Raw genomic sequence first — 22,450 nt, 5'->3', positions numbered from 1 at the left:
CTTGTATTTCAGTTTCCCAACCTAAAGAATGGAGGTGAAGAATATTTACCTCCCAGGATTACTGTAAAGATAATTGCATTAATATTTGTAAAGCGCTGTGAAATCCTGTGGTGGAAGTTGCTATAGAAGTGCAGAGTATTATAACTACTGTAATTGTAATTGGAGTATTTCAGTGCATTTAAATAACATAAGACCATAGTCCAATTGAACTTCAATTGGCTTTTCAGCATCTGAGTTCAGTCATTTTGCTATTACACTGACTTTTCAAAATAAGTATAAAGTATAAGTTAAAAGCATAAAAATCTGCTGCTGTTATAACCAATGTTTCTGCATTTGCCTTTTGTTATCAGTTTCTGTTTTGTCATTGTAACACTTCACAGTTTTTTTTTTTAATGTTTTGTTTCCTTGGTTTTCTTCATTAACATTTCCATTGCTTATTTCTTGTACCAGTGTACTGTGTCACCTCACCTAAGAAGGACGATAGGTATAGGGAGCCTCCGCCCACCCCTCCAGGATATATGGGGATTTCTTTAGCGGACATAAAGGAAGGATCACCCCATCACCCACACTTAAAGCCTCCAGACTATAGTGTGGCAGTGCAGAGGTCAAAGATGCTACATAGTGACCTCTCTAGACTTTCATCAGCTTCTCTCAGTAGTGAACCAGTGGCCTGTATTTCATCGAAGATGCCTCAATGGCATAAACGGCAACCGTCCCATCCTAAACTAGCAGATATGACTGACGCAGATAGTGAAGAGGATGGTATGTTAACTAACTTGATAGATGTTAAATGAACTAATATGTAAGTCAAGTCTCATTACTGTGCGAAGTGTTACCTCAAAATGATGTTCTTGAGTTGTTCTCAGTAATTCTTTGAGATTGAAACTGTTTTTAAAGAAAATGTATTTGTTCAAATTAAGTGTGCCTTCGTATTTTAAAAAGCACATGGCGCAATCATGTCACTAAATGGGTTCTTTATCAAAATGTGTGAGATCTGCAAAAGTGTAATTAAGATACTCTAGATCAGTGGTTCTCAAACTGTGAGTCATGACTCCAAAGTGGGTCATGACCCTGTTCTAATGGAGTTGCCAGGGCTGGCGTTAGACTTGTGGGGCCTGGGGCTGAAGCCAATGCCCGAACCCACAGCCCGGGGCTGAAGCCAAAACCCAAGGACAGTGGGGCTCAGGTTACAGGCCCTCCACCTGGGGCTGAAGCCCTTGGGCTTCAGCTTTGGCATCCCTGCTCAGGTGGGTTCAGGCTTTGGTGCCCCCTCCTGGGGTCATGTAGTAATTTTTGTTGTCAGAAGGAGGTCATGGAGCAATGAAGTTTGAGAACCCCTAGGCTAGATCCTATACAGTGCTATCTTCCCCTTCAATTCTACATCCTTTATTTGAGCAATTCTGATGCCTTAAAAGGACACTGTCAGGTTAAAAATTATATTTAAAAAATACCATATTGGATTATTAATTCTTGAAGAATATTTGAAATCCTAATTACGATTCACTTCTTTGCATTTCTCTCAGTCTGGACAGTGGAAACAAGTTGGTTCCACTTTTGGTTTTTCTTCCATTTCTGGTTGGTTTACATTGCAGCTGTCATGTGCAAATGTTGCAAGAGAATGTTTTAAAGCTTTTTGGGAACAAATACATTTAATGGAAACTTTTCTGTTGCTCTTAGGTTTTGTAAAAGTTTGTTTTTACAAAATCTGAAATTGGGGCCAAACTTGAGCTGCCACTGCCTTGTTAAACTAAATTCTTCTACACCCTTGTTTGAAGTGACTGTCAATACTGCCATAAGCAATCCATGCTGCTTGCAACAATATATATATATATATATACTTCAGAAAGCTGTTCTTGTGTTTGTAAAAGATGACTCCACACTAATGTATCGGTGCTATTCTTTCAATCTTCCAATTTGTTATGCATTAGTATTACCAATCCTTTTCCCCACTGTCAATGAACTGAAGCTTTTAAATTAGAATATAGTACTGACTTGCTTGAATTTCCATCTGGCTTAAAACAACATGCATTTAGAGTCAAAGCCTTTGTGATATAAGGCAATCCTATTTTTGCATTGCATGATAGTAGAACATTCTGTAGTGTATATTACTCTTGTGTACCATGATTCCAACTCATGAGCTATGAGATTAAAAGATAATGATACAAGGAGGCCAACCAATATTTTATTCCAAATTTTTTGAAATGAAACTTACTGTACAGTTCTAGATATTTTTCCTTTTTAGTTTTAAAATGTTTGGATAATTTTATCATTTTAGAAAATTGCTTGCTCCTCCCCTGTCCCATTCCGCATGGTGTGGAGTCACTGGAATGCATTTTCCAGTGCATTCAAAGTAATAATTTGAGAATACTCAATTTCATCTGTTTTTCCATGTATCTTCATCAAATGGCTAAGAAACATGTAGGATGGTAGAGAAACGTTTTGAATAAGAAAAGGAGTACTTGTGGCACCTGTAGCTCACGAAAGCTTATGCTCAAATAAATTTGTTAGTCTCTAAGGTGCCACAAGTCCTCCTTTTCTTTTTGCGAATACAGACTAACACGGCTGCTACTCTGAAACCTGTCTTTTTTGAATAAGGATCTTTATTTTATTCTGGTCATTTGATTAGATTCTGAAAGCATTACATGGCAGTACAATCTCCACAGAATCACTAGAAGTAAATGGTAGGGGTTGGTCAACGTATTGAATAATGTACTGTATGTTCATGGCACATGTCTGATGTAACAATTTACAATGTTTTTCTTGTTTTACAGAAGATGAACAAGTATCAGCAGTCTAACCGTTGGGCTATCTATGAAAACCACTTAAAATCACAGGGGACGTGGGACTATGAACCATATGATTATGTTAGCTAATGCTGACAACTTGCTGCTACTAACCTCAAAAGTTGTATTTGCCTCAGATAGGGACAATATGAACCTGGCTGGATCATAAATCTCTCTAACTTACTTCACTCTACCACAGTCAGCTATCACAGCCTAAGGAAACCATTTATGCCTGTGATATAAATACCATTTCCAAGGAGTACAGACTACCTGAGTACTGAAATCAGCATGATGAGAAGGACCAATCTTAGTACATTGGGACCACCAATTGTCAAGAACCACTTGAAACTTGGAAGCATTCTTCTGTATAATCCTTTGGTAGATTTCTGTGATATATATTTTCCACATGACTATTATAATTCTAAAATTAAGAATGTTATTTTACATACTTAAGCAAAATTGGGGACACTGCAGCATTATCTGAAAAAGTAATTTATTTATTTGGAGTTTATGGAGGGTTTTCTTTTATTTGTACTGGGAGTGCTCTGGTTGGCTAGTGTGAACACTGACAAAGAAAATGGGTACTAACTTAGATACATGTCAATATTCTTTGTGCTATTGAAACAGACACAGGTAACAAGGGGCCTACTAGCTCATTCAGAAATACCCGGATTTGGGGTGTGTGCTTAATGTAAATGGAATAAAGGATTTGGAAGTTAATGTGCATACAGCAATGAAATGCTGCCATCTCTTGGTCCTGCTGTAGAAAACCCTGCAAAATATCTATGGAAGTCTTTAACTATCAGCCTGCTGGGAACATAACTGGAGTTCTTCTCCCACATTCCCCCAAATTAAAGGTTTGAAACATGGAAACAACTACACAGCTGTAGTTCCTGTGAAATTATTTGGTATGTTCAAAACTTTCCAAGTAGGATTGTAAACAAATTTTGCACTGCATAGTGCAGCATGTAAATCACATTGTTAGCAATAGAAAGTAAAATTAGTGCTCTGTGGGTTCTGTGATCATCCTATATTTTTTTTCTACTTGTACCAAAATTCAAATATTTTAGGTACTGGAATTATTTAAAAGGAAAATTGTCACCACTCCCATTAATGGAGTAGAAAGAAAGTGTATTAATATAGCATTTTAACCATAGGCCATTGCACATAATACAATAAATACATACAAAGTTTATATCAACACAAGCCATTATGGAATAATATTTGTGAAAGTGAACATTTTGAGATATAGTACAATATAGTGTATAACTGATTCTGAAAACCTACAGCATTCATCCAATGAATTAGATTAGAATGTTTCAAGTTTTAGAGTGAAATCCTGGCCAGGTTGTAATCAATGGCGGTTTTCACTTGGATGGAGCCAGGATTCACCTCTAATGTTCTTTTTGTACAATTAGGGTAAGCTAAGTTGCTTGCTTTAACTTTACTTAGCCAACCAGAGTACATGGGGTAAAACTGGAAATACGTGCATTTTTTTTTCTTGTTCTAGCACAGGATAACCCAATCAAATAATATAATTGGAGATGAATGTGTGGATCTGTGTTTTGACATTTTACTTGTAAATCTTAATGGGGATGTTTACAGACTAAGTTAGACAGATGTTTGTCATTTTACAGGTGCCTCAAAGAACTTCTATATTACGTTATGAAGAGCTTTAAAATTGCTTTTATTTTATTTTTTTCCTCGTGTAAGGCAAATGCAGCATTTTCTGAAAATGACACAAGTACCAAAAACAACCCAAAGCCTTTGATGTGCATCACCCATATCTATTTGGGGCTGATGTTTACAAACATGAGAATGTGTTTGATCAAACTTTTGCTTGTGTTCATGTGTGTGCCAGATTTAATATTATCCTGTGGCTGGAATGTACCCTGTATTGATCCTTGTATCCTGAAGTCCTAAATCAGTCAAGAGCAGTAATGTGGGGAGAGGCTGCCTAATTCATAATTAGTTGATTGACTGTGTGTTAGATTTTTGGTATGAGCGTCTGAGGAGTAAATAGCTGAAAAATCATAGTGAAAAGCAGATTAGCTGTTTCTTAAAGGATACTTTCTTCTTCGTCAAGGCCTTAATGTGTACAATGAACTTGTGTAGGCCTTAATGAATCAAGATTAATATAAGTGTCAAAATGGTCTAGGGCAAAATGGTTACTTTCAGCATATATAATGTTCACTTCTTAATACTTAAAATTATGTCTTACAGGATATAAATTGCAAATTCTAGTAATTCCACAGTAAACTGTAAACATTTGTTAGCTTCTAAGTAGCATACACAATAGGCTTACCATTTAATCAGAAAATCATGTTTTGTGCCAGATAAATTAAGTCCTAAGGTTTCAGTGACCTCAGATATTGATTTGTAGTTTATTTCAGCTTGTTGAACAAACGTAAAGGATTAAGTCTTTGTTCTTGAGGTGACCTCCTTTCTATCTAAGGGCCTGATACTGCTTCCACTGATGTCATTGGGAGTTTTCCCACTGACTCCCATGGGAGCTGGATTGGGGCCCTCATCTGGTATCCATTAAGACAGCCATTTGATATTGATTACCCATTTAAACTTGGTGTTTGCACATCAACAGCATCATGCTGTTCAGCAGTACTTTTCAGGACATTGTTTTTAAAGTGAGTGAAAGTCTTGCTAATCATATTTTCCGAATAGACAGTACAACTAGTGTAAATAAATCATGCATAAACTATTGATAAACGAGCTACTTTTTCTGCTTCTTCTGACTTGGACAGTGTGGCTTGCATCTGCTTGTCCTTGCTGTGACTTCGTTTGTTTTTTAATTCAACTGATCACATTGATCGGGGGAAATAGCCAAATGTAGTGTGTCTTGTATGGATTTGAAGAGACATTATCCCTTTTTTCAGCTTTGAAAATTGTGAATCAAGACTGCATAATTCAGGTTTTACATTGTTTCATGTAAGTGGTATCTCATGGAACCAAAAAATGTGAGCTGACTTACCTGTACAGCACTCTGTCCCCTTTGATTTCTTTCTGTTACACAGCCCTAACTTCTGCTGAGCAATTCATGTCCCCACTAATATTCTTCCTCCACTTACTCTTTCGCTAATGGTTTGTTTGCTCATAAAGTGATGAGTGAAGGATTTGATTAAAACCAATTTGATTTTTTTGCCTGCATTGTGATATTTCATTGTGCAATTAAAATCTCAACCTTTCAAACCGTTCGGAAAGAACTTTCCAACCAATTGTAGTACCTTTGACTTAACCTGCCTCCACATAATGAAATTAAACAACTGAGCTTCTGTTATATTAGTTTGCCAGTTCCATAAATACAACACAGTAAACTAAAGGGGAATTCCTTCAGATATTTGCAATATGCTTCCTTTAAGTGTTGGACAATAAGAGGAGTTGAATGATCGGCCGTCGTTACCAGAGTGGGAATATGAGGCCTTTTCTTGCTCATGTGCATCATCTAAACCCACTGAGCAGAGTCGTTGGGGCCAGTGAGGCTTCTTATGTGGGAGATGATTGCAGGGTGAGATTCATGGCTTCCTTCCAATTTTCACAGGTCGTGATTGTGTGATGTGCCGAGTGTCATCCTTTCCCATTGAAGTCAATGGGAGATGTAGGTTGGCCAGCACTTCCAAGGATTGAGCCTATAGGAAACAACCTTTGCAGAAAGACTCTGCTTTCTATCAATAATTCTCTTGCAAAAGATAAATCTGAAAAGTTTTTCTTCATTCTTTCTCTCTTGGATCACATGGTTGCAGACAACAATGCAAATATATGTCCTTTTAAGCTTTTGTATATTAGAATTAGTTTTTTTTAAAAAGATATACTTACGACTGCCTTCAGAAAAACAGATCAGAAAAAAAGGGATACTCTCTCTTTAGAAAAGCTTTATACATTATATTTAAAAATGGGGAGAAAAATCCATCTTGAATTCCCAATTCAGCTTTAGCTTATGTTGTGCTTTTTTGTTTTATCTTTATTTTTATATACCTGGAATGCAGTTTAGCTTGGTATTAATACAATTCTAAATATATGAGCATATTGGCAACAACTGCACAGATGTAATGATATTCCAATAGCAATTGTACTGCACAAGTCAGTGATTGTAAAGTATTCCGTAACAAGCAACGTGTCTCCTATTTTTTGATACCTCTTACACTTATGTCTTTTAGAAAGACAGTGCCTCTGTATGCTTTTTGTACTTTTACTGAGTGATTGTAAATATTTGTTATATTTTTGGTTAAGAGAATGTTTAAAAGTACTGTTTATTATCCAATCTACTAATATGTTGGAATCAATAAACAATCTACATACATTCATTGTTTTTAAGCTGACCTTCTTTGATTATAAAAGTGCGTAACTGAGCGGAGGATTCCACTGCGACAGAGTTCAGTCCTCGGGATATGCAAAGTGTGCAGTCAGAAGTGGCATTTTGTTGCCTGTGGCACCACCTTCAGCCCTGGTGAGGAACAGCACTTAAGTGAGTGTTTCTATTTTAAATAGGACAGAGCAATGGGAGCCTGGTTTGGGGGGTGGGGAGGAGGATTGAGGAATTTGGCACCCTAGGTGTTGGTCAGATTTTCTTGACTAAACGCTTAAGCCTGGGTCTGCAGGCAGAGTGACTGAGAATGAAACACAGAGCTCCTTGCTGTTCTGCTGTATGGCTTCTCCCCTCTTCTACAAATGGGCGGGAATCTTCCCTGTGGCATTGGGAGGGGATAAAATGTTGCTGCTGGGGGCTGTAGGACAAGGGCCTGCTGCTCACGTCAGGCCACCAGAAGTTTTGCCTCCAGCCATGACACAAGTTAACGTAGGTTCAGCTTTTCCCACTAAGGGCTTGTCTATACTTATGGCTAAATGGGCACTGTTGCGGTGGATGCAGCCATGTCGATTTAGCGGGTCTGGTGAAGACCCGCTAAGTCGATGGGAGAGCGCTCTACCGTAGACGTCTGTACTCCAGCTCCCCGAGAAGCGGAAGGTACGTTGGCAGGAGAGCGTCTCCCGTTGACACAGCCCAGTTGTGTAACTGAGGTAGCGTAACTTAGGTCGCCTTACAGCTTTAGTGTTAAACCAGCCCTAAGTTTGCTTTCCCTTTGAATTTGCTTTGTTCTTTTCCATAGTAGTGACCTCCTTCCAGTCTCTAGCTCCCATCTCCCTCTCCTCCGCGGAAGCCCAGAGGCACTAACCCTCTGGGTCCTCTGGCCCCGCCCTCACAACCATGGAGCAGCCAAGTTCAGGAGGTGCTATGCTTGTACAGCAACCTTTCAGGAGTGGCTACAGGCGAGCTGTGGCCTGTCTGCTTCCAACCAATCCTCATTCGCCCAGGGCACGTGGTTTTGGGGTCAGACAAGCATGCTGGGGCCTACTCCCCCAGTAAACCTGCTATGGGAAAGTGTAACCAGGAGCACCAGTTTTGCAAATGAGGGGCCCCACACAGTCTGCTCAGAGGTGAGGCTTACCTGTTCCTGAGGCACCGTGTCCCAAAAGAAGCAAGTGCCCGCTTAAGGAACTAATTTACAACTTTGATGAGTAAGTCACATAAAACAGGGTCTCAGCCTTTCTCCTGTTGGGTGACTTCTAGCTGTGCTCTGCTTCAGACTCCCTTCCCCTCGGCCTGCAGAGAAATGCTCCTGGCTTTGCCCTACCGCTTCTGTGAAGCCCTGTCTGTAAGCATCAGAGCACGGACTGTGTCCCCAGACTCTCGCTCTGCCAGGGAAAGGGCTGTGTGTTGCCCAAGCAGGAAAGGATCTCCCCACCTCCCACTCCACAGACTAATCTCCAGGCTAAAGGGAGCGCTCCAGGCAGGCTGTGTCCACAGTAGAAGTACATAAGGACTCCATTTCCTATGTACCTGCTCTAGCATGGGATTACAACAGGGCAAGTGAGAAATGCCCTTCCATGTACAAAACACCCTCTGTTTTACTTAGTCAGGGCCAAGTGGAAGTACTGAAATGGGCACCAGACAGGTTGGAAAAGCAGACAGGCTTCCTTCCAGACTCCCAGGGCTTCCTACTGTGCACTTCCCAGGTATCTTCAGTTGAATAACCCCAGACTAGGACAAACCGTTTTACCTGCCTTCTGTAATAAACCACTGGTGGAAGCACTGCATTTAAAGAATAGCGGTGCAAGTCTCCATGCACCCACCTGCTACTCCCCACACATACTTCCTTTGGAACAGGAGGGCAGTGGCTCATAAGAAGCTTGATACCTCGGGAGGGCGAGAGGTTCCTTCACTGCATGCTGTAATAATATAACCAATAAGACCAAACCCTTAACCAGTCAAAATAGAGGCAGGAAGGTCTCAGAAGTACAGGAAAATATCTTCCCTCCTAGATCCTAATTCCTACAGCCACAGTCTCCTGTTCAAGATTCTGGTCAGCCTGGCTCTTTGCTCAAGATGGACCCTTTATTTGCTCCTCTTATTCTTCTCATTGAGCTGGAAACACCCAGCGGCCTTTCCTTGTTTTGAGATTGCACAGAAGGGCAAGTGGATTATGTGGGTGGTTTTGCCCTCTCTGAGGCAAAAGTAAGTTGTGTTGGGCCAGCTTCCAGTGCTGCACAGCCACATCTTTTTACACAAGCTGATGCAGTGTTGGATGTTATTTATTATCTGTATTATCATAGCAGATAATACGTAAAAGTCCCACTCATGGACCAGAATTCCATTGAGCAAGGTACAGGACAAAAAGACACACCCTGCACCAAGGCTAGATGTACCTGTAACCCTTCTGCCTGTCAGAGTTGGCAGCAACAAGGGCCGGGTTCAGTATCTAGGGGTTCCATTCCAATAACACAATGCAAAACTGGCTCGAGCCCCCACCCAGTGACCTGGGACAAATATATACCAGCCCCGCTGGGCGCCTCCAAGAGGCAATACTTCCCCTCTCGCAAGCACGTAGTCTGAGTGTAACAAAAAGCCTTTTAATAACAGAGAGAAACCATGTGGCATTATGTTGGGGAAACATCACCAACAGGATTCATAACACAACCCATGAGCAAAAAACCCACCCCAAGCAATTTGGGGCATGTCCTTTCCCTTTAGTTCTTGAGTCCAGCAACCCAAAATCACCCAAAGTCCCAAAAGTCCAATGCCTCAAAAGTCTCTGTCCCTGGTCAGGGCAGCCCCAGAGTTCAAAAGTTTATCTGCAAAATTTTACCTCCCAACCTGGGTGGAGATGGGGCGGGGGGGGTTAAGAGGCACCTTACGTGGTCCAAAGCTGATGGCCCCACCTCTCCATGGGGCTCCGTTCTGCCAGCCACCCCATGGGCTGCTCTAGGCATCCAACAAACTGCTCTGCTCCACCAGCTGCTCTGCTCTGCTCGCCATGCCGCAAACTGCTCTGCTCCACCAGCCGCTCCACTCACCGTCCCGCAAACTGCTCTGCTCCACCAGCCGCTCCGCTCGCCGTCCCACGCTCTGCTCCACCATATATCTTCAGGCTCCCCCACTACTTAACACAACACTCAGTGATTTCAGCTCTTAGTAAGTTTAGCTCTTTTGTGATTTCAGCTTGTAGTAGGGGAGCCTCAGTGCTGGTGCACCATTAGCCCAAAGTGAATTCAGCTCAGCAGCCTGTAATTAGACTCCTAATGGAATCAAAATTAGCTCTGAAATTCCACAGTGAAGAGAGTAGGAAGTGCAATTAGCATGTAAGGCCCTCACCAGAGGGCCCATGCCACCAAGCATCAATACCGATTCCTAGCCTCTCTCAATTCACAGAGTTTTGGAACCCATGTCCCTTGCCTAGCGAGTGCTACTTCGTTGATGGCGAGTCCCTCCATTATAACAAAAGGCCAAGTACAGTTCCACTGTCCTTGATTCCCATAATCAGGGTAATAACAATTTATTCTTCCTGCCCCAATAACAGAGACACTGGGGATCCCACAGCAGCCAAAGTGACCATTTGGGCAGCTATGGCCTCGTTCTAGGCGGGGTGGGTGTGCCTATGCAAATGAGATCGGCCCCTGAAGTTCTTTTCCACAACTTGCCACACCTCACCACCAGATGTCAGGGTGGAGCTCATCCTGACTCTGCTTACATCCCCAATCAGTGCCTGCACCATGACTAAACGTTCCCTGGGCCCTGTCTCTCCAGACAGGGGAAGCGTTCACACTGCCTCACCATCCACCCGTGAGGTCTCTCCTGGGGTTGAGAAGGAGCAGACAGATTCTAAACTTTTCTGTGTCGATTCTTGCTCTGCGCTTATCACCATAGTATCTGAGTGCCTTCCAGTAGTGCATTAAGCGATTCGACTAGCATCTGTCGCATGTTTTCTCAGTCCTCTCCCAGCGGAAGAAGTAGAGTTCTTTCCCTTCCCTACAGTGAGCATGTCACAACCCCTTTTTGCTTTTTAGCCAGGAAGGAGATCCAGCTCCCCTTCCTCCTGAACTATTCAAGGTAACTCAGGAGAGGGCAGAAAATCCCCAACAACCCAGGAGGGTCTCCACAAACAGGGTTTTTTGAGAAGTCCTCCTCCCACCAAAACACAAAAGGCCCAGACTCTGGTAGGTACAAGTACCCATCCCTTGCCTTGTTCCTGGAGAAGAGTAGCTTTAAATATAATAAATTAATGCATCCACCACTTTCCTTGGGAAACTATTGTGTAGGTCAATAGGACTCACTATAAAGAAGGCGCCTTTTCTCTTTATATTCAATGTAAATTATCCCTTAATTTCATCCAGTTGTTTCTAATTATATCCCTTTTGTATGCTAAATAAATCCCCCCTGTTTCAGGTTGCTTATCCTGCTACAACCCTTTCTTTTGTCCCTTGGTGTGTAAGTTAGACCAATTTACACTCATTTCAGCAACATATAACATACAAAACAGTTAAGTCACCTCTTAATTTTCCCCCTTTCATTTAGTTATTTATGGATCATCTGAAGGGTAAATTCACACTGAACCTTAAAAATAAGTAAATAATTTTCCAGACTTTAGGTTGTAACCATAGGAACATAGGAATTGCCAGATTGGATCAGACCCAAGGTCTATCTGGTCCAGTGTCCCATCTCTGACAGTGACCAACATCTGTCAGACAGGATACTTCAGGGGAAGGTGCGATAACCCCAAAATCAGCAGATCTGGGATAATCTTCTCCTCCCTGCAACTCCACAGGTCTCATTCTGGTCTCTGATAGAGAGTGGCTTAAACCCTGACGCATGAGAGTTGAAGCTATGAAGCATGAGGTTCATGAGTACACACTGAGACGAGACGGCCAGCATTCTCTATCATATGCAGAAAACTACTATTTCCATTGGCAGAAGTTTTCACTCGGCCTGTAGAGCACAGGAAAAGACTGAGCCAGCTAGTTAAACACAGGAAAATTATGCAACAAGTGGCTACAGCTCTTCTGAACTCTTTCTGTTAATTATAGAAGACCAAGAATGCTTTAAAATTGGAAAGTAAAATGCATCTGTTTTCTATTTCCCAAGGGTAGCTGTTTTCCTCTTTGGCAGATTACTTCATAGCATGTGCTTCCCCTTTGATCTCTGGCATCCCAGCATGGCAGACTTCCTGCATCTTGATCATATTGGGTGTGTGGCTGATCTCAGACACACCTTACTACCTATTTCAAATGGAGGAATAAAACCTAGTACAGCCACATGTAGGAAACAAATGCAAACCTCTTAACCCTGAAAGAGAAGAAAAATGCCAGGCTCTGGTTTAGCAGTAAATGGGGATTTGGACCCATCACTCATATCTATTAGTAGGATTTAGAAGCCAGAGGGTGGGCTTCTCAAAAGGGCTCAATGTTGGCTTTAGCTCTATTCCCATTTAAATCAATGGTGTAAAACTCCCATTGGCCTCACTTGGAGCAGAGTTAAGCCACGGCTGAACTTATAGAATCATAGAATATCAGGGTTGGAAGGGACCTCAGGAGGTCATCTAGTCCAACCCCCTGCTCAAAGCAGGACCAATTCCCAATCAAATCATCCCAGCCAAGGCTTTGTCAAGCCTGACCTTAAAAACTTCCAAGGAAGGAGATTCTACCACCTCCCTAGGTAACGCATTCCAGTGTTTCACCACCCTCCTAGTGAAAAAGTTTTTCCTAATATCCAACCTAAACCTCCCCCACTGCAACTTGAGACCATTACTCCTTGTCCTGTCCTCTTCTACCACTGAGAATAGCCTAGAACCATCCTCTCTGGAACCACCTCTCAGGTAGTTGAAAGCAGCTTTCAAATCCCCCCTCATTCTTCTCTTCTGCAGACTAAACAATCCCAGTTCCCTCAGCCTCTCCTCATAAGTCATGTGTTCCAGTCCCCTAATCATTTTTGTTGCCCTTCGCTGGACTCTCTCCAATTTATCCACATCCTTCTTGTAGTGTGGGGCCCAAAACTGGACACAGTACTCCAGATGAGGCCTCACCAATGTCGAATAGAGGGGAACGATCACGTCCCTCGATCTGCTCGCTATGCCCCTACTTATACATCCCAAAATGCCATTGGCCTTCTTGGCAACAAGGGCACACTGCTGACTCATATCCAGCTTCTCGTCCACTGTCACCCCTAGGTCCTTCTCTGCAGAACTGCTGCCTAGCCATTCGGTCCCTAGTCTGTAGCTGTGCATTGGGTTCTTCCGTCCTAAGTGCAGGACCCTGCACTTATCCTTATTGAACCTCATCAGGTTTCTTTTGGCCCAATCCTCCAATTTGTCTAGGTCCCTCTGTATCCTATCTCTGCCCTCCAGCGTATCTACCACTCCTCCCAGTTTAGTATCATCCGCAAATTTGCTGAGAGTGCAATCCACACCATCCTCCAGATCATTTATGAAGATATGGAACAAAACTGGCCACAGGACCGACCCCTGGGGCACTCCACTTGACACCGGCTGCCAACTAGACATGGAGCCATTGATCACTACCTGTTGAGCCCGACAATCTAGCCAACTTTCTACCCACCTTATAGTACATTCATCCAGCCCATACTTCTTTAGCTTGCTGACAAGAATACTGTGGGAGACCATGTCAAAAGCTTTGCTAAAGTCAAGAAACAATACATCCACTGCTTTCCCTTCATCCACAGAATCAGTAATCTCATCATAGAAGGCGATTAGATTAGTCAGGCATGACCTTCCCTTGGTGAATCCATGCTGACTGTTCCTGATCACTTTCCTCTCGTGTAAGTGCTTCAGGATTGATTCCTTGAGGACCTGCTCCATGATTTTTCCGGGGACTGAGGTGAGGCTGACTGGCCTGTAGTTCCCAGGATCCTCCTCCTTCCCTTTTTTAAAGATTGGCACTACATTAGCCTTTTTCCAGTCATCTGGGACTTCCCCCGTTCGCCACGAGTTTTCAAAGATAATGGCCAATGGCTCTGCAATCACATCCGCCAATTCCTTTAGCACTCTCGGATGCAACTCGTCCGGCCCCATGGACTTGTGCACGTCCAGCTTTTCTAAATAGTCCCTAACCACCTCTTTCTCCACAGAGGGCTGGCCATCTACTCCCCATGTTGCGATGCCCAGCGCAGCAGTCTGGGAGCTGTCCTTGTTAGTGAAGACAGAGGCAAAAAAAGCATTGAGCACATTAGCTTTTTCCACATCCTCTGTCACTAGGTTGCCTCCCTCATTCAGTAAGGGGCCCACACTTTCCTTGGCTTTCTTCTTGTTGCCAACATACCTGAAGAACTTCATTGTCTTCACCGTTGAAAATCCCATGTAAATGGGCTCATAAATCTATTGGGAATATTGCTGCTGTAGAGGATCACTGAGGAGTATTTGCTTGAAATTTTGCACAGGATACATTGCTCAGCAGCTTCTTTAAATATCAATCAGATACAAGCTTTTAATCGGTTTGTCAGGCGCTGGCCTATCTTATTTCAGTGGCAGAGAGACGAAGTATTCATCAGAGACACACACACACACACCCCCACACACACATTTAAAGTGTTATATTTATGGCTTATTTTTTAAGCCCTTTGCTTCTTTTGCCTGCTCTTCTTCTGTATTTTGCTGAGCACCTTCAGAAGAGAGCTCAGATCTGCATTAAGATCTACATATCCTTTGTAAATCCAGAAAGAGACCATATCTGCTGGTCTATTTGTAACATGTCAGACAACATCATCCCGCTGTGCAGTAGTTTGATCGTTAGTCATTAAAAAGGAACTGCAATGCAACAGCTGAGGAGTGTGAATTAAATGCAGTGGTGGTGGGTGAAAAAATTGCCACCAGAGGGCAGCATTGCATGTCATTTTAGCTGGTTGCTTTTGAAACTCATCCTTTTGAGAATCCAGGCTTGAGTGCAATTAAGTAGGGCAGCAGCAGTCATGCAGGTTTAGCCGTGCAAATATTCAGAGCACCAGTAAGGAAAAGGCTGTGTTAAAGTCCTTTTAAAATGTTTATTCTTGAACAATGAACAGCCCTTTGTGCTTGCAGCCTGTGTCACTGGGCTATGTGCAGGGAACTAGCAAAGGTCTGAGGGACGGATTTTTACCCTCTCAATCCACAGGCAGATTGCAAGGCTTCACTGCAGCCCCTCTTCCACGCTATAAGCTAAAGCACCAGCTACTGCCTCTCTGCCTCCCCGTTCCAGGGAGTCCCCATGGTCTCATCCCCAGCAGCTCTCTACACTGGCCTATTCAGAGCCAGTACCAAGATAACCTCTTGGTACCCCACAAGGGTTACAGAGACTTAAATGGGTCAACACTATCCCATGCTTCTCCGCACACCAACCGTCTCATGGCTCTCTACACCAGTGATGAGGCTCCTTTGCAACCCCTATGTCTATCTGTTCAGCCTTTGGTTTACAGTGCATCCGAAAAATGAAAACTAATGGAATTTTTGAAAACTTAAAACAATGAAATCCTAAGGATAAAACAGGGGTGAGGGGAGGTGGTTCTCTCAGCGGTGAGGGGGCATGGGTGAGTTGGGGGGGGCACGGTTCTCTCAGCGGCAAGGAATGTGTGTGTGCAGGGCAGCGTGGGTCTCTCAGCACGGTTCCATGTTCACAGCCCCAAGTTCCTAAATGACTAATCTCCCTATAGTGTTTCCTTATCTCTGAATAGCCATTTAGAAGTAGGGAAAAAATGGCACATAATAAAAATAAGTGTTACTGCTTTAAAAAAACCACAAGAATCTTTTCTTAGTGCAGGGGTGGTCAAACTACAGCCCACGAGCCACATCTGGCCTGTCAGACCATTTAATCCAGCCTTCAGCTCCCACTGGGGCAAGGGTTGGGGGTTTGCCCCGCTCTGCGCAGCTCCCAGGAAGCAGCCGGGATGAATCCCCTCCAGCGCCTACGTAGTACACGGAGGCGTGGCTAAGCAGCTCTGCGTCCTGCCCCATCTGCAGGCATTGCCCCCTCAGTTCCCATTGGCCATGGTTCCTGGCCAGTGGGAGCTGCAGAGGTGGTGCCTGCAGACGGGGCAGCACGCAGAGCCACCTGGCAGTGCCTCGGAGCCAGACGGGGGACTTGCTTCCGGGAGCTGCTTGCAGTAAGCACCACCTGGAGCCTGCACCCCTGAGCCCCCCTGGTGCCCCAATCCCCTGCCACAGTCCTAATCCCCCATCTGCCCTCCAAACCCCTTGATCCCAGCCCTGAGCCCGCACACACCCCCATGCCCCAACAGCCTGCCTCATCCCTGATCCCACCCTCTGAACCCATTGGTACCAGCCCAGAGCACCCTCCTCCACCCCAAACCCCTCATTCCCGGCCCTACCCCAGAGCCCACACCCCTCCCCCACACCCCAACCCCTGCCCCAGCCCTAATCCCCCTCCCACCCTCTGAACCCTTCAGTCCCAGACTGGAGCCCCCTCCTGGACCCCCAACCCCTCAGCCCCAACCCCGAGCCTCTTCCCGTACCCTGAACTCCTCATTTCTGGCCCCACCTCAGAGCCCTCACCCCCTTCCGCACCCCTACCCCCAACTGTGTGAGCATTTATGGCCCACTGTACAATTTCCATACCCTGATGTGGCCCTCAGGCCAAAAAGTTTGCCCACCCCTGTCTTAGTGTATATGGACTAAAGGGCTGAGATTTGCAAAGCTGCCTAAGGGATTTGGCTGTCTGATTCCCACTGGAAATACTGGAAAATGGTGGTTCTAATCGTCTCAACATCTTTGGAAATGACAGGTGTAAAACTGTAAAAAATTTTTAAAAGTCATGGAAATATAGAAATTTAGGGCTGGAAGGAACCTTGAGAGGTCATATAGTCCACTCCTCCTGTGCTGAAGCAGGATCAAATAGACCTAGACCATCCCTGACTGATTTGTCCAACCTGTTCTTAAAACCTCCAATGATGGGGATTCCACACTCTCCCTTGGAAGCCTACTCTACAGCTTAACTAAACTTATAGTGAGAAAAATTTTCCTAATATCTAACCTAAATCTCCATTGCTGCAGGTTAAGACCTTTTACTATTTGTCCTACCTTCTGTGGACATGGAAAATAACTGATCACTGTCCTCTTTGTAACAGCCCTTAACATATTTGAAGACTTATCAGGTCCTCCCTCACTCTTCTTTTCTCAAATCTAAACATGTTCTGGTTTTTTAACCTTTCCTCATAGGTCAGGTTTTCTAAGCTATCTCTTTTGTTGCTTTCCTCTGGTATGTCTCCAATTTGTCCACCTCTTCCCTAAAAACTGGTGCCCAGAACGGAACACTCTTCTCCAGCTGTGGCTTCACCAGCACTGAATAGAGCAGGAGATTTACTTTCTAAGTCTTATAGATGACACTCCTGTTAATACACTGCAGAATGATATATTTTTTTTACAACTGCATGGGCTTGTTGACTCATTCATTTTGTGATCCACTGTAACCCCCAGACCCCTTTCAGCAGTATTATTGCCTAGCCAGTTATTCCCCATTTTGTAGCTGTGCATTTGTTTTTCCTTGCTAAGGGTAGTACGTTGCACTTACCTTTATTGAATTTCACCTTGTTGAATTCAGACCAATTCTCCAATATGTCAAGGTCTTCTTGAATTCTAATCCTGTCCTCCAAAGTGCTAGCAACAGTCAGTTCAATACTAATAAACTCAGCAAACCCATAACAACAACATAAAATAAAATAGATTTAATAACACAGGTGTCAGCCAAAACTATAGCAGAAAATCATGTCCAAGCAGCTATTCAGAATACTGATGATGTAGTTGTTGTTGACTTGTCCGGCAACAATCGTATCAAGTTCGAGAATGACTTCAGCAACTCATACGTGGTCCTTTGTAATGGCTTGATCCAAGATGTCCCATCAGAAAAGCTTCACTTTCCTTACAATATTACATTCCAAAACATGGGAGGTAGTAAACCGGTTCCTGACGCGTTTTACGGAGTATGGACATATCTTAGTCCCATCGCTGTTGATTTTCATTCATGCAGTGTGCCCCACCACCAATCCACAGCGTTGGATATTATTTTCTGAGATCTTGTATATCAATCACAGGATCTGCCATCTTTTGACCTTTTATTTCAGCTAATATGTTCCTTGTTAGGGCAGCATATTCTCAACCATTGTCGTTCCAACCTGTATTTCCAATCTTCCAGTTTTGGCCAGGTCACCAGGTATCTCACTCCAATGTGTGATGGAATCCATTGACAAGTCAGTATAATGACTCACTGTTTGATCCTTTGAGCCTCCTTATGAATTATATTCTGTTGATAGCATTCTGGTTTCTTCTAAAGGAACCAAAGATCATTCCTTGGGAGTCAACTAACATCACTCCATCCACCTCTTTCTGCTCTGTGTACTTCTTGCAGAGTAGTGAGAATAGCCTTCAGTTTGGCCATACAGCTCAAACTGACATAGCCTGAACTAGGGCTCTTTCTTGTTCTTGCTCTATTAGGCCACAGGATGAAGACACCACAATCACCATTCTTGAAGGATTTGTTTGATGAACCATCCGTGGACACAAGAATCTGTAACACATACTGGTGTACTGATCCCACATTAGGTCTGTAATGCTGGTGGACCAGGTGCCAGCTCATGTCAAAGTCCCCAGTTCTCAACTGAACACTGGCAAATACATAGCTGGGATCAGTCTTGCTCAGTGGTGGGTTAGTATTGTTAAAATAAGTAGTAGAATGATAAGAATATGTTTAGTGTTTAGACTCTATTGAATGCTTGTGAGTTGCTTCAGTCATTAATCTCCCTTGTAATCTCACTGTATCCCATATGATGAGGTAACATTTGAGAGGTTGTATTTTGAGCCTCTGTAACTGTAAGTCAGGAGAGAGACATTAACTAGTGTGACGTGCTCATTGCCAACAAAAGCTGTTACATTTGTTGTCTTGCCCTCCCCCTGTGAAGATGAGTCATGCAAGTGGATTCTTCCCAACAGCTGAGTTTACAGCCCAGATTGCAGGGTTGGTGGGGGATAAAACCCTCAAACAAAAGGAACTGATTACCTCTATGCTGCTTGGACTTTGGGCATGGGTAAGGTTTCTAGGCATAAGCAAGAGATCCCAGCTGCTTAGCCTGCATTATCCCTAAGAGACAGATGGAGCTTGTTTATTATAGAAGCTTCTATTTCCTTTTGAAACTTAAGATAGAAACTCATTTGTGTATGTATGTTTACCTGTTTTAATCTTGTAAATAACTCTTATTTCCTTTTCCTATTTAATAAATCTACACATAGTTTATTATAGGATTAGCTACATTGTCTTTGGTGTGAGATCTAAGGTGAAACCTACCTGGCATAAGTGACTGGTCCTTTGGGGCTGGGAGTAACCTGAATATTGCTATGATTCTTAGTGTAAGAGACCATCTATTACAAAGGTACACTCCTGTGGGTGGCAAGATAGATCGGTATACCCAAGAGGATGGTCTGTGACTCCATGTTAAGGCTGTTATAATGCCTCAGGCATTTACACTTGAAAGCTGGTTGGTGAAATCAAAGCCTAGAACTCACAACTAAGTTGGGATTTCTGCCCTGCTTCTTCAGTCTCCCCATGAGGTTGGTATTTGTGCTCTTGAGCCACTGCAGGCAGCATTACATAGTCTTAACCTTCCAGCCAGCCATGCCAAGAACCAGGTGTCTTGTATTTAACTGAAGAAGGTCTAAATTGATGTTCATCCCAGTATCTATGCAGGGAGCAGATTTAAGCTTCCAATTGCTCAGGATTAGCCTTTGGGTCTTCCTGGCTCATCCCTTTTCCAAATGGCCAGGTATGGGCAATGATAGAGTATTTCTAAAATAAGTGTCATTGAGTCCCAAAAGTCATGGTGGTTCTTCTCCATAAAGCTCTTTGGGATGTTCCAGCTTGTTGTTTTTGGTTTATATTATAGCAGTGCCTACAGGCTCCCACTGAGATTGTAGAAAAATGCTTCTCTGAGCACTTCAGAACCTTCCAGCAAAGGTTATTATCATGATTATTTGAATTAGAGTAGTAACCTACAGGATCATTCTCCATCATGTTGTCCAAGAGACTTTACAATCTAAATAGACAAGTCAGACAAAGGGTGGGAGGGAAAACAGATACAGAGAAGGGATACTGACTTGCCCAGTATCCATCATACAGCAGCTCAGTGGCAAATAAAGGCATAGAACTTGGTTCTCCTGATGCCTAGGTCAGTGCGCTATCCACTAATCCACCCTGATTTCTCTGACAATAATGCTGCCACACTTACTCATCCTGGGAGCCCCATCGAGGGTGACTAGATGTCCCGATATTATCGGCTTTGTCTTAGATAGGCAACTATTACCCCTCTCCCCATCCCGATTTATCACACTTGCTATCTGGTCACTGTGACATTGCACCCCATAATACTTTACAGAAACATGCTTATGAGTGTACATATGACATAACTGGAATATGTTCTATGCTAGATATGCCATGTAACATATCTTTGCAAAGGCTATGTTCTACTGCATGTATTCATCCTATTCATATGCATGTATCACCTTTATATCTGGAGTTATAAGCGTTGGCTCTATGCTTGTATTTAAAGCGTTTGCTGTAGAAAGCACCTAAGGCAGATTTGGTCAACACAGTGTGAAGGGGTTATTCAAGTAATTGGGAGTACTTGGCTAACAATGGACCTTGATAGATGCCAATCCACATCTGAGCTTTTCTGGGAATGTTTGGGCTAATGTGGGCAATGGCATCTGCCTGTAGAGAACTGAGTCATGCATGGACATGTGACTTGCCCATTTGACTCCGAAACTCCATCTTGTAGCTGTGATTCTACACAGGGGGAGAGAGGGGTTTCCACCCACAAGAGACAGACTATATAAGCCCCTGGAAACCCCTCCATTTTGTCTTCTGCTGGCTCAAGAGATAGCCTGTCCACCCCAAAGAGATGCCTGAAAGAAACTGGAACAAAGGACAGTAACTACAGGGGTGTGAGTGATTGCCGGACCCAGACTAGGAAGGAGTATAGTCTGTCAAAGAAGCTTATTGGAACATCTCTGAGGGTGAGAATTACCTGCATTTAGTTTCCTACTGTATTAGGCTTAGACTTGCATGTTTTTGTTTTATTTTGCTTCGTAATTTGTTTTGTTCTGTCTGTTATTACTTAGAACCACTTAAATCCTACTTTTTATACTTAATAAAATCACTCTTTACTTATTAATTAACCCAGAGTAAGTAATTAATTCCTGGGAGAGCAAACAGCGGTGCATATCTCTCTCTATCAGTGTTATAGAGGGCGAACAATTTATGAGTTTACCCTGTATAAGCTTTATACAGAGTAAACCGAATTTATTTGGGATTTGGATCCCATTGGGAACTGGGTATCTGGGTGTTGGAGACAAGAGCACTTCTTAAGCTGTTTTCAGTTAAGCCTGTGGCTTTGAGGGACATGGTTCAGACCTGGGTCTGTGTTTGTAGCAGGCTAGTGTGTCAGGCACAACCAGGCAGGGTTCTGAAGTCCCAAGCTGCCAGGGAAAACGGGCTCAGCGGTAGTCCCAGCACATCAGGTGGCAGTCCCAAGGGGGTTTCTGTGACCCAACCCATCACAGTCACTGTAACCCCATCCCACCTCTCTCAAAGCATTACGTTTCTGTCCAGCTGTTTATGATAAGGACGCCCGTGGCCTCTCAGTAACTTTTACTAAAAATATCCATAACAAAATGGGGAGCTCAGCTGCAGAGCAACTGTGAGGGCCCGCTCCATACTCTGGGGGTCCCTACCCCGCTGTGAGGGCTTGGAGCTTCAGAGTCCCCCACCACCGGCGGCAGCCAGGAGCTGTGGGGCGCCCCCTGGCAGCCAGTAGTGGCTTGGAGCCCATGGTGGACCAGAGCTTTGGGGGTAGCCCCCGCCTGCAGTGGCTTGGAGCTCCGGGAGGTCCCAGGGGGTCCTGCTGCTCACAGCAGCCAGGAGCTGCACCACTGCCACCCCCGGCCGCTGGGGCTGAATTCACGGAGGTCGCTGGAAGTCATGGATTCTGTGACTTCTGTGAAAAAATGGCAGCCTTAATGATAAGTTGTCTCTGGCTTTCCTTCATTTTAAGATTTGGAGCCTGATCCAAAGCCCACTGAGATCAATGGGAGTCTTTCCACGGCACAGGCCCCAAACTAATCTCCATGCATGAAATGGGTCTCATCTCATTGTCAGTATAGATTCTTGACTCTAGATTAAGTGCTGGAATGAGAGGCTGAGAGTGTAGAAAAGTTTATGGACCTTTAAATGATTCAATCCAATATTCTTCCAAGGTTTCTTCTCAAGCATCTTTTATACCCAGTCTTTCATTTGTAATACTTATCCTACCTTTTAATAGTTAGGGAGGCAGATTAAAA

General features: G+C 43.6%; 1 protein-coding gene across 5 annotated transcripts in view; it reads left to right on the top strand.

The window, feature by feature from the left end:
* The window catches only part of RAPGEF6 (Rap guanine nucleotide exchange factor 6), a 231,223-nt gene extending 224,200 nt beyond the window's left edge, over positions 1-7,023 (top strand). For 3 of the 5 annotated variants that reach the window (XM_074960463.1, XM_074960464.1, XM_074960467.1), the window contains 2 exons: positions 451-762; positions 2,772-7,023. In XM_074960463.1, the coding sequence (XP_074816564.1) occupies positions 451-762; positions 2,772-2,797 (338 nt within the window). In that variant the 3' untranslated portion in view covers positions 2,798-7,023. The remainder of the gene's footprint in view (positions 1-450; positions 763-2,771) is intronic. The other 2 variants (XM_074960468.1, XM_074960466.1) reach the window with 1 other exon arrangement.
* The last annotated feature ends 15,427 nt before the right edge of the window (positions 7,024-22,450 follow it).

This window comes from Natator depressus, chromosome 8 (assembly GCF_965152275.1).
Source record: "Natator depressus isolate rNatDep1 chromosome 8, rNatDep2.hap1, whole genome shotgun sequence".
NCBI lineage: Eukaryota > Metazoa > Chordata > Testudines > Cheloniidae > Natator > Natator depressus.
This window is presented reverse-complemented; position numbering and strand designations above follow the sequence as displayed.